The 13105-nt window shown below is 38.5% G+C and overlaps 1 protein-coding gene across 1 annotated transcript in view; it reads left to right on the plus strand.

The window, feature by feature from the left end:
• Window positions 1-388: 388 nt before the first annotated feature.
• nos1 (nitric oxide synthase 1 (neuronal)) overlaps window positions 389-13105 on the plus strand; it is a gene marked incomplete at its 3' end in the record, with an annotated part of 62417 nt that continues 49700 nt past the window's right edge. Inside the window, exons 1-3 of the mRNA XM_084415056.1 lie at window positions 389-474; window positions 2525-3258; window positions 7745-7871. Coding sequence (XP_084271182.1) covers window positions 2552-3258; window positions 7745-7871 — 834 coding nt within the window. The 5' untranslated portion in view covers window positions 389-474; window positions 2525-2551. The remainder of the gene's footprint in view (window positions 475-2524; window positions 3259-7744; window positions 7872-13105) is intronic.

The raw sequence follows: 13105 nt of genomic DNA on the forward strand, positions 1-13105 counted from the left end.
TCATGTATATGATGGTGATTTCACCCGTTTAGCTAATATTTTTGGTTAAACTTGGCGTTAATTTATAATCCTCTCCGGTCTCCCATATTTGAAATAATGATGATTTCTGCTTTAATTATAAATGTTTTAACAGTTAATCTGAAGATGTACACATATTACTGTGCAAATATGATTCCTTCCCATATATGTGAGTGCAGTGGGGTTGTAAAACCCTCCCATTGAGGGAGGCAGAGCCTCGGGAGGGATGGATGACAGAATGACAGCAGTGCGCGCGGAATAAATGCTCGCGCACCGGAGCGGCAGGAGCGCAGAGCTTCTCTCGCGCTGCGTGTTTATACAGCGGCTCGCGCAGACATGCCACGCGTCTTCTGAGTGGGACATCAAGAAGGAAAAGTCTGAACCTTCCATCGGAATATTGAAAAGGTGATAACCGCACTGTGTGAGGCGATTTTTATAGCTTTTAAAAGTGGAAAGGTAAGTTACGTTGCTTTATTTATATATTTTCTTCTCTCGAAAGTATATGTTATGATTAATTCGACATGTTTTGCGAAATGCATACTGTATACACGATGATGCTTTGTGAAATGGGCATGTGGAGTTGCTGTAGCTCATGATGCAACTGGTGTGTCCTGTTGAACATGCATGCATGGCTGCAGGTCAGTGCTTTTGATAACTCCTGCAGATAGTTAACGCACATTTATTATCATTTGGTTTTAAAAAAGGCTGTAATTGATTGAGTGTCTTTGTGTATGTGAAGTTCTGCCTGATTTTGAGAACTGTCAGTGTGTTTCTATTTTTATATAAGATATAAAGAAAAGGTTTGAAGCATGCACTTTATGTAGCAGTTATTTACCCTTTTTTCTGCTTTATAGCAGAAATATCTGTGCATGAGATATATTTAAACATAACTGTTTACTGATTTTCATGACTTAATTTTTTTATAAAATGACCACAATATGTGTGCAAATCAGCTGTATTTGATAGACATTTTTAAAAACGAAAGCTTTTTTTGTAACGTATGTCTTGGTAAATGATGCTATTATTAGGATATTGTCACAAGATTCACCAATACATGTTAACTGTTTGAATTAATATTTTTGGCAAAGCATGAGCTCTGACAGTTAAATTGCTTTCATTAATGAAACCAAATGTAGTCACCTTGATTCAGTCATATTAAATAGAATGTTGTCTGGAATAAAACCAATTAAGTAACCAAAATTAAGCACATTTTTCACAGTGCAGCATATACCAGCAAAATGTCAATATGTCTATTCTAATTGAGGAGTGTAATATGTTCCTTTAAGATCTTATGTATAGTGCATGATTTTCTCAGCGGGAAATGTCATTGTAACCTATAACAAATGGATTTTTTGTTATTTTATCATCCACAAATAGTTCTTGAAATCAAGTGTATTATAAACAAAAAGTTAGTAGAACATTGCTTTGCAATTGAAGGTTGTTAGTTGTTTTCCCCTATTCTTTATTACAAAGTCTCTTTCCACGACTCTAAATCTGAATTGGACAATAGTTGTTCTCACGAGGCCATATGCGTTTCATGCTGCCAAGAAAGGCCAGATGCAGGAGGACTGTAGATTATAAGTGTTTCTTACATGAATGTTTAATTGAGACTGAGCATGATGCTCACGAAGGAAATGCTACTGGCTTGTCAACAGAGAGGAAAGAGTGAATTGAAGTTCACAGCTTGTACACTGTGAAATGAGTCACCACTCTATCATTGAAATTATAAAAAAAAAATATATATATATATATATTGTGACGAATTGACCTGAATGGCTTTTTCTTAGAAATAATGACTTTCATTCAAAGTAAAGCAATAGTTCATTCCAAAAAATAAAATTCTGTCATTATTTACTCCCCCTCATGTCGTTCCAAACCCAAATTATGCTATTATATTTCTGTAGAACAGACACTGAATTTGGAGGAATCTTCACAACTTATGTGACAATAGTACAATAGTTTTGTATGAGACCTAGGCTGAAATGTAACTGAATAATGTTCATTATTTGCTGAAGTTCCCCTTCAGTGAGCTGAAAACTCAAGGTCCTGATCACTGAGTCAGATAGATTTGTGATCGAATCATTCAGTCTGATTTGTGAACCAGATCAAGAGTTCATTGACAAAATTCAAAATTCATTCACAAATCGGACTGATCAAAGCATGTAGTGCACCCCTGATGTAGAGCATGAGTTGAATGGACTACTTTCGTGTAATTTCTTTTGGTTGCTTTTTGTTCCATGGAAATATGAAAGAATACAAGCTTAGAACAAATGATTTTTGTTTAGCTATTCATTTAAACCAGTTCTTACAATACTTATTATATCCAGACATAGTTGGACCTAATTGAGAGTCTGAATATTTTCTTAAATGTCACAGGATGCCATCAGTACAATGAAAATGTGAATTTTACTGGCCTATATTGTTTTGCATCTCCGCATGTCTTCGCCTGCCTTGGCTGACACATCTGACATGTTGCTCTCCTTTGTCACATTCAACTCAATTGCAGATCAGCGCTGACGCACAGGAAGACACAATGCAGGAATCTGAGCCCAGCGTGTGTCAGCTGCAGCCCAACATCATCTCAGTGCGCCTCTTCAAAAGAAAGATCGGTGGGCTGGGCTTTCTGGTCAAACAACGTGTGTGCAAGCCGCCCGTCATCATCTCCGACATCATTCGGGGCGGGGCGGCAGAGGAATGTGGGCTGGTCCAAGTCGGCGACATTGTCCTGGCCGTGAACAACAAGCCTTTGGTGGACCTGAGCTACGAACGTGCGCTCGAGACCCTGAAGAACGTGTCGACCGAAAGCCACGCCATCCTGATCCTCCGCGGACCCGAGGGCTTCACCACTCACCTGGAGACCACGCTGAGCGGCGACGGTAAACCCAGAACGGTTCGCGTCACCAGGCCCGTCAACCCTCCTCAGAGCAGGCCGTGCGAACGATGCTCGCCCCTCACGCCCAACATGCCCAAAGAGCTCAGGGCGATAGAGAACCTGTCCTCTGCCTACACTCCCGGGAAAGAACCGTGGGAGAACAAACCCCTGATTCCCCTGCTGGCCCAGGACACTCTGATCAGAGAAGGAGGCCATTCAGCCCTCCTCCTCAATGGGGTGGAGGAGAACAACGACCTGTTGAAGGAGATTGAGCCAGTGCTGAAGCTCATCAAGAACAGCAAAAAAGAGATAAATGGAGAAGGTCAGAGAGTCGTAGACAGGAAGGATGTCGAGGTGCAGGTGGGGAGGTGAGTGATGTCACAAAATTATGTTATGACCTCTTTTACCATAGTGAATGATCTGTAAACTAATAATAAAAAATAAAAATAATAATAATAATGTAGTAAATTTGCTTGTTAGCTCACCTAGTACTGTATTGTACTTGCAATGTGAAGCGCTCTGGTACTGCGAAGCATGAGTTAAAGGTTGTATCAGCGATTTCAGGCCCAAAAAAGGCCCAAACATAAATGATCACATTCATCTAACCTTTCCTAACGATCCGCTAGCTGGCCGCCCCATAAGCAGGTTGTCAAAAAACCACGTCTCTGTAGGCAGCCTAGGCTCTGAGATCTGCACACAAAAACAATTGGTTTCACCAACCACTGAAAACCAACATAAATAGTGTGTTGTGTTGTGTTGTGAGGTTTTGCGCTTGTGCACTGCTGCAAAACCTCACAACACCCTCCCCCTGTCGGTGATTGGTTGGAATACTATTTATTTTGGTTTTGGGTGGTTGGTTGGTGAAACCAATTGTTTTTGTGTGCAGATCTCAAAGCCTAGGCTGCCTACAGAGACGCGTTTTTTTGACGGCCTGCTTATGGGGCGGGCAGCTAGCGGATCGTTAGGAAAGATTAGATGAATGTGATCATTTATGTTTGGGCCTTTTTTGGGCCTGAAATCGCTGATACAACCTTTAAGATAAAATTCAAAGACTTACAGAACTAAGTAAAAACGGCAGGGTTGCTTTAGCAAGTGTGTTTTTATCTCACGTTAACGATATTGGTTAAGGCCCGTTCACACCAAGATTTATAACTATAACGATAACCATAAGGATTTAGTTCTAAAAATCATTCTGAATATAAAAGAATAGTTCACACCACAACTGTAATGATAACGGCACAGAGAATTAAAATCATTGGAATCACTTTCAGAACAATTTTTCCAGCTGATGAACGATCAAACATTGACAGCCAATCAGAATCCATCCTGCTTTAATGTGACTGACGACACAACTGCAGTGTGCACTTACAATCAGTGTTGGGAGTAACGCATTTTATAAAACAGTTAGTTTCAGTCCTTGATTCTAATTGGTCAATAGCTGTGTTTTATTCACGATAAAACACGGCTATGACCGCTTCACCCAACGGTTCTATGTATCACTACACAACCCCTAGCAACCACTCTTAGCAGCGTAAACATGTTTTCATTGATATTGTTCATTGAAGCTTATAGAGCAGTAGAGTATTGTGGGAGTAAGCGAGTATACTTGCATTTACAGTAGATGTAGCATTTTCCCTCAGGTCAGTCCTATATTTGTAATAAAAATCCGTTTTAATGGCCACAGCGATATCTTGTCCTTTTAACAGTTAAGGGGTTTTCCGTGCCCAGACATGCTAATCATTTGTCATTTGTGTCTTGCTTCTCTGTGTTCACAAGTTCAGTCCTTTCAATATAAAAGTCTTCTCTACTGACAGACTCACTCATAAAGACTGCTGCCATCTAATGGTGAAATATTGTAACTTCTGTACAAGTTTTTTTTTCCCCAGCGGAAGACAGGCTTTTAGTGATTTTACTTAAAGGAATACTCCACTTTTTTTGGAAATAGGCTCATTTTACAACTCCCCCAGAGTTAAACAGTTGAGTTTTACCGTTTTCGAATCCATTCAGCCGATTTCCGGGTCTGGCGGTACCACTTTTAGCATAGCTTAGCATAATGAATTGAACCGGACAAGACCATTAGCAATAATCAAGAAACTTTGCTGCAGTACCATGGGTGAAGCAGGCGTAATGATATGACGCAGCACATGCCGCCCTACTGAGCTGGGGACTATTTTCAGGCGCTGCGTCATATCATTACGCCTGCTGGACTCATGGTACTGCAGCAAAGTTTCTTGATTATTACGCAGGAATGAGAGTATAGTTCCTAGCCATATCAGCCTAGAAAATCGCAACTTTTCGTTTTCCGTCGGTCTTAGTACACGATGTAACTACAGAAGAGTCAAGTTTTAAATAGGAAAAATATCGAAACTCTTTGGTCATTTTTTTGAGAGAGATGCTAATGGTCTTGTCCGGTTCAATTCATTATGCTAAGCTATGCTAAAAGTGGGACCCCCCAGACCCGGAGATCGGCTGAATGGATTCGAAAATGGTAAAACTCAACTGTTTAACTCTGGGGGAGTTGTAAAATGAGCCTATTTCCCAAAAAAGTGGAGTATCCCTTTAATGAAAGTTGCATTGATACATATTTTTTGGCTTTAATATTTTTATTGTGTGGTAACCGTTTTATAAAAGCGATAAGGTAATCAAACCTAGTGCTGTATCGTGAATAAGTCACGGCTGAAGGTGTTACGTAATCAGATTACTTTTTAAGTAACCAGTAAAGTTATGCATTACTTTTATATTTACAACAAAATGTCTTAGTTACTTTTTCAAATAAGTGACGCAAGTTACTTTGTTTTCCCATTTTTTGAGAGATGTCTCCTGTCCCCATGTTGAGAGAAATCGTGAGGAAGTGCAGAGTAAACATGATTATACTAATGTGAGCATGCCTTTACTCATCTCACTTGCTCAAAAACAGATTCAGTATTCCTCAAAATGAATAAAAACAGTGAAATGCAAACTCAGAATATTATGTAAACCTGCAATAATTAAATGCGTAAAAATATTACGCAAACTAAAATATTACCTTTATTAGTTTCTCCTTCTCCTCCACCCACGCTAGGAGGCGTACTGGGCGACCTCACATTCACTAGGGTACAAATATATTTGACATTCCAGGAAATCTCTAAACTTTTCAATATATGTGCAAATATAGGTTATGCTTGCATTCTTTATTTTGAATTAAAGTTCTGAAGTGGCATTTAAAAAGCAAAGATGAGCCTACAAACCATGCGCTACCACTTGAAGCTTTTAGAACAAGATATTTCTGGGAACAACTGAACATGAACATGAGTAATAAGAACACTACGGCTAATTACATTAGCACTGTTGACTCTAGAAAAGTGTTCTCTCAAAGCATTATTGGTTTAATGTTGTCGAGAAGACATCCTGCTCTTAGAATTCATTTGACTATTTAATTTAAGCTATACCTGCATATGTACTCCTAAAAAATATCTGCTAAACATTGCCACCATTATTGTGTATTGTCTAAAATGTATTGACTGTGTGACAACGAACCTCAATCTATTACCTCTATTTTCATTACATGGCAATATGGTTTACAAATAGCTAGCCAGATTTTATTTGATACTTCATGCTTCAAAAACAAATTTTTGGGAAAGTTCAGTTTTTTTTTAATGCATTTTTTTTCACGAGTGCATTTTGTGTTTATTTGGTGAGCCGAAAGTGAGTGAATCTGTACAGTGTATTTATTCCATTCAGTCTTTGAAATTACTCTTGCATTGAATGTTCATATTACGCTCTAGTGAACAGGAAGTACTAACAGGCAGTGTGAGAAGCTTACAGCAACATTAATAACAAAATGGATATATATAGACATAAATATTATTTTCATTTTGTGATCACACCCCAGTTTTCCAAGTACACCACTTGGTTCAAATTAATTATGCCTAAATTATTTGTTTCACTCTAGTGTTGTCATCTTGTTTAAAGAATGAGAGTTACTGTCAGAAATGTGAAGATATATGAACGTCTACTCTGTAAATGCTTCATTACACAAAACTGATTAGATTTAGTCTTTGTGATTCATGAATAGCAGCTGTCCCCGTTGAGGGTGCAAAAAAGTTGAAGTGTGTAAAAAAATAATGACTGTTTCCAAATGGGTTTCCCAAACATTCTCCTCCCTTCTGCCACTGGTTAGTTAAACAATAGTCCCGCCCCAAACTCTCGCCATTGGTTTAATCATTGTTGCTGTTGTCGGGCAAGTCTGGATGCTCAAACAAACAAAGCAATGATTAGAAATGGCCTTAGTGTTTTATCGTTTGAAAAAGTGCACACTTCACCAGATTTCTTTTCTATATTACTAAACAAATTATAATTGTGCTTGGAATTTCAATCTGACTAGTGAGATGGCAGCATTTTATCCAAAACCAATTATGCTTCTCTTATGTTGAATGTTACTATAATTCCCATCATGCAATGCAAAGTCAGCTAGAAAAAATGTTCTGTAAGTGTTTGTTTACATTTTTAAAAGTGCATTATACATCTGATAGCATGGTTTATTGAACACTAGCTAAATCTGATTATGAAATAACATGAGTATGAATGGAATTGAGGCAATTTACCATTTCATTTAAACAATTAAATGCACATTGGTAGCCTTGAAAAATGAATGTTTTAATGGAATTCAAGTTAAGCTTTATGGATGGCATCTGAGGCATGCTGTTGATTAACAAGCGTAATACACAAACGTAATAGACTTATAATAGACACGAATAAATAAATAAATAAATAAATAAAATTACCGAATGGGTTTTGAGTAGTTGTACATGCATCTAGACTTGTTTCCTTCTGGCTGATGTTTGAGGTGTGACCTGAACTGTTTGTGACTTTCAGAGACCTTGGTGTGGGAAATGGACAGAACGCCCAGCTGGCGTCGGATAACGACAGAGTGTTTGATGACCTCTGGAGAAAGGACAACATGCCGATGGTGCTTAACAACCCTTACTCAGAGAGTGACAAGGTAAAATACAGTCTAAAATGGCTTCACATTTGGCTTTGAAGGACTGCGAGTGAGTCAGTAATCTATCAGTATTTGTTTTTCTGTTTTAAAGGTGCAAGTTCAGAAATATTGAAGCTGTACTTATACTGTAAATATGGCCTGATCTGCTTGACAGCTGGCAGATAGTCAATGTCCTATTCTTAAATACAGGACATAAGTTCCACATGCATCATTTTATTTGCTAATTCTTGAGATGAACTGTACTTTACTGTAAAATGTACTTGAGGATTTAAAGCAGAGGTTCTTAACTCATGGATCACAATAGGTCTATTTTCTTGGGTCATGGACAGCAGTGAAAATCAATGGCTATTACTGCTAATAAAATGCAACTAACCATATAGGTATGCATATATGAAAATCGAAATGCAAGAGCCATTTAGAAAGTATAGCATAACACACACACACACACACACACACACACATATATAACATGTGTTCTGAAGAATCTGTAATTTAACTTCAAGCATGTTTTCAAAAGAACCTTGTAGAAAAAACTATATGGGTTTCTTGAGGGATTCCTTGCTGAACCTAATGCACCTTTGCTGCCAATTACTTTTATTCGGGAGATTTTCAAACTTTTAACTTATATTTAAAAAATACAGTGTTTACCAAAACACAAATACAAATCACACCCATGACTGAAATGATCTACAAAATAAGATTTAAATTCACTGAAGAAGCATGTCAAGAAGTTCAAGCTGAATTAACTGCAGAAGTGCTTCAAGTACTTCAAGTAGGGTTGCTTGCAAGTAATCATATGAAAGCCTGTTTCTAGTCTAGCGTCTGTCACATGGTCTTCTCTGTACCTGCCAGCAGTGCTGGTGTAGCATGTGTTTCTACAGCCCTGGTTGTGGGGGTAGCAGTGCTTACATTTCACATCAGCACATGACTCTCTCATCTGGCCTCTTGTGACGCATTATCCCTCTGAAAGAAACCGGATGGATGAGGCGATCCAAGAAAGCAAAGGAATGAATGGATGCAGCTGTGTGGTCCAAGACGGAGTTGCTCTCTTTCTCTCTTTTGTGTATTACAGTGTCTGGTGGATGATTAATCATCAGTGAGTAAGACGAGGAAGGGGGGGAGTGAGAGAGTACAAGAGAAATAGAAAGACAAGAACATGGGACATAGTTAGCATGTGATTGTTGTGCATGATGCTTGACACTATTTGTGACAAAAAGATGCAATGACTGTTGAGATGATATATGAACCGTTAGAGCATGTCCTACCAGGCACAAAGTTCCTCCGCAATAAGTGCTAAACTGCTGCGGCCAATCAGACAACATCTCATGAATAACATTGAATATAGTAGGGCTATGTAGTGCAATGTGTGTGATCAACAAAATGTCCAGATTTACACAAGATGTCAGATTTACATCAAAGAAATGGCCTTTATCACTTGTTGCTGCATTTCTTTGCATCTGGTTTGGACTGTAAGAAGCTGAAGTTTTAAAGTGATGGATCTGCACAGGTGGCATCTCGTGTTCCTGATGAGGAAATACTTTGTGTGTGTGTATGCGTACAGCAGGGGTGCTCAATCCTGTTCCTGGAGCTCTACCTACTTGCAGAGTTCAGATCCAACCCTGATCCAACACACCTGCCTGTAATTATCAAGAGCTCCTGAAGATCTTAATTAGCTGGTTCAGTTGTGTTCGATCAGGGTTGGTGGAGCTGAACTTTGCAGGAAGGTAGATCTCCAGGAACAGGATTGGGCACCTCTGCACTACAGGTTTTAAAGTAGACCAAACAATTGCAACCAAGTCTGCTTAAAAAGGTGGTCTGGGGTATTTTTGCTGATTTTTTTAGGAACAGATCACATTAAATTCATTCTGACAACTATAATTTGCATCTTTATAATCATTTTTTTACATTTTTTTTTTACTAAAATTAATTTCTTATGAGAACCTCTACACAAACTAACCAACAGTCAAAAAGTCAAAAGTCCTACTATTTAGAAGTAATGTAATGTATCATCCAGCCACTTTTAGGATACTTTTCTTAGGTAACAATTTACAATAAGGTCCCAATTTTTAAAGGGCCAACTGAAGTGCCTTGAAACGGTCAGAATTATTCAATGAGTTGACGTAATTGACGACAGGGCGGGACATATCGAACAGCTCATCCCCCTTTTAAAAATAGCCAATAGCTTTTCGTTTGTCACAGCTCGACCGTTGATCTCGGTAAAGCCGCAGTTTCCTCCTAAACTCTGGGTGGCAGCCTGTCGGGACGCTTTAGATTTTAGAGAGCATTTGATTGGACAGAAAATCTGATGAGAAGCTAAAGTGCTGAATCAATCAATATTTACAGAAGTGGGAGACTAAGTTTTGAATGCTTATATTTTCTAAATGCAAATTTTGTCATTGTTTTAGAGCACACTAGCTTATAGATAACTGTAAGGCTTACATATTCATTCTAAAAGCCAAAAGAACTGCATTTTTGATTGCATGGGGGCTTTAACATTAGTAAATGCATTAGCTAACATTTACTAACAGTTCTACCAGAAAGACTCAGGAGGCAAAATGACGTAACAAAGCATACATTTATTAACAGCCCAGCAAGCAAGTATTTTGTGATATAAAGTTCTTTGGTGTAGGCCCCGTCCGTAGCTCGCGATCCGTGGGTACGGACTCTGCATTTCCTGCCTGAAGGCGAAGGCAGGGGCACAGCCGACCCCCTGGGAGGTTTGGGAAGGGACCATCCTGGTGGTGGTGGTGGTGGGGAAGATGGATGTGAATGAAAGCGTCACCATCTGCGAACTCAGACATGTGCAAGTACCGACCTTTTATACTACGAGTATTAGAACACGATTGGTTAGATGAGAAAGTAATAAGTGACGTAACAATTGAGTCTTCCTGGCAGAATTTGCGCTAAAGCTTCCATTTTTATTAATCAACGTTTGTTAATGTTTTGTTAACTGATCATTGTTCATTGTTCTCCCCAGACCCCGCATTAAAATGAATGGGGAAATGATCAAATGTATACTTTTTTGAACGGAAGTATATATATATATATTTTTTTTTTACATTTGTATCAGATATCTGAGTAACCTGAAACCCAATACTTGCGTTTAAAAGTGTAATTCGGCAGTTTCTCAAAATTAAACAGACAAGGCCACAAAGGAGCCATCTGTTTTATCCTTCATTGCAAGGGAAATGAAGGACGCATTTGGAAGCCGACACAGCTGTAGTGTTTCTTTACAAAGTGACACCGCCATCTACTGGCCTGACATGCATAATATGTAGCCTTTTTTTAGTCAGTTTCAAGGATCAGTGTAAATGGGGATCGTTTTGACTGTTATCGACTGTATGCGAAAAACGCAAAGTTAAAACTTTTCCGTTTTTAGTACAGTACATTGTTGTCGTGTAAACGTATCCTAATTTCACTTAATCAGCCACAACACAGAACACAAATAATGAAGTGGCAACACTATAACACATCCACGTTGTGGAACGCTCGTACACACAACACACAACACAAACTCCAACTCCCCACCCTCAAAAATCACCCATAGGAATCAATGGGCGACTTACAAAAAAAAAAATGCTTTGTTACATAATTTGTCAAAGTCAGTTGCAAAGCAAAAAACCAACAACCCCATCTCCATCCACACCCACAAGATCACTCATTAGAAATGAAAGGGTGAGATGACAAGTTGATGTTCTCTGTTACATAATTTGTCCAAAATAAAAATCATGAATGAAAGAAATGGAGTGACACCACAACACATCCACGATGGAGAACAAATGCAAACACGCACACATATACACACACATAACATGAGAGTAAAAACATTAATAAATTGAGTGATGTTACATTTGTTAAAAAAACAAAACACTTATGTTACAAAATGACATTTTGAGAGTGCACCTAATTGCCTGGTACACATTGAATGATTTCCGGCTGTCTGAGACGAAAGATGACCAATCGTGTCGATTTCTGTGGTACAGTGAGAGAGGTTCGAAGACAGCTGTTCTCATGGTCTTGTGACCAAAGTTAGCCTGTGATAATTTTCTTACAGTTTCAGAAATGTTAGCGTCATCAACGCAACAACGCGCTAAAACTTAAAATGATATTACCTCAAACTCCATTTGGAAAATTGGCATGTCAAGTCGTTCTCTTTTGTCTATGAATGACCTCCTCTTTTTTTCAGCTCACATAAAAACCACAATTTCCAAAGTTTGATTCATCTTGCTCTATTTGTTTACCACTAGCGCATACTGAAGTTTTATTCTTGTACACTAACTAGCGTCGTAGCCTACGATTCCATAGGTGTCATCATCGTACAGTCTAGATGCATGTCATACCCAAGTTTATTAGATCCATGTTGTACAGTGTGATTTGTAATGATCTTATAAGATTGCCGAAATCACACAGTCTGTAGTAGGCATAAACGAACTGCGCATAAGGGTTAAGTGTTATTCAGTCACATTGACTTTAAATGGCTAGCCAGATATGACATTATCTGCAAAGGCTAAGGGTCGATAACACATTCCCTTGTACCTTCCAATCTTCATTTCACTCTGACAGTTTGAGACCTTGGCTACTCTGACCTTATAATAACCTGACCTGTTATAACAGAAGTGAATGCTGACATTTTGCACTTTTAGCATATTCACACTGACACACAATGGTGGGTAATGAATTTGTTCGAGCATGCCCACAATATTCTTGACACACTGTTAGATATAAAGAATATTCCTGCTGAGATATGTGAGCATTCTCTTTAGGTTGCTTTAGACCATTTTAAACTTTTCAATGTCAAGCTGTAAGTGGAACATATATATATATTTTTTTTGTAAAAAGTGTCTGTAATCTGGAAAGTTAACCTTGCTGACACTAGACAGAATGCATGTTTCGTTGCTTTAGTTATAGCAAACGCACTAAAGCAACACAGGTGCGATGTTTTGAAATGTTAGAGATGATAATAACCTTTCAGTCTGTCTGATGTGGTTGAGGTTTTTTAGAAATGTGCTGAGTTTTCCAAGGCTAACAGCAGTGCCCTGCATAATTTAAGCACTAATAAGGCTCGCTCGCCCAGTGGAAGTGGTGTGAAGCAGTTGGACAGATGAGCTGCTAACATCATTAAACAATGATGTTGCCGCCTTTGAAGCTCTGCGTGAAAAATGAGCAATATTATTTTATCATCTACATTTTTGTTTTATTCCATGCCTTCATAAGTTAAATTATAAAACAGATAG

This window comes from Rutilus rutilus (assembly GCF_951802725.1).
Source record: "Rutilus rutilus genome assembly, chromosome: 7".
Taxonomy (NCBI): domain Eukaryota; kingdom Metazoa; phylum Chordata; class Actinopteri; order Cypriniformes; family Leuciscidae; genus Rutilus; species Rutilus rutilus.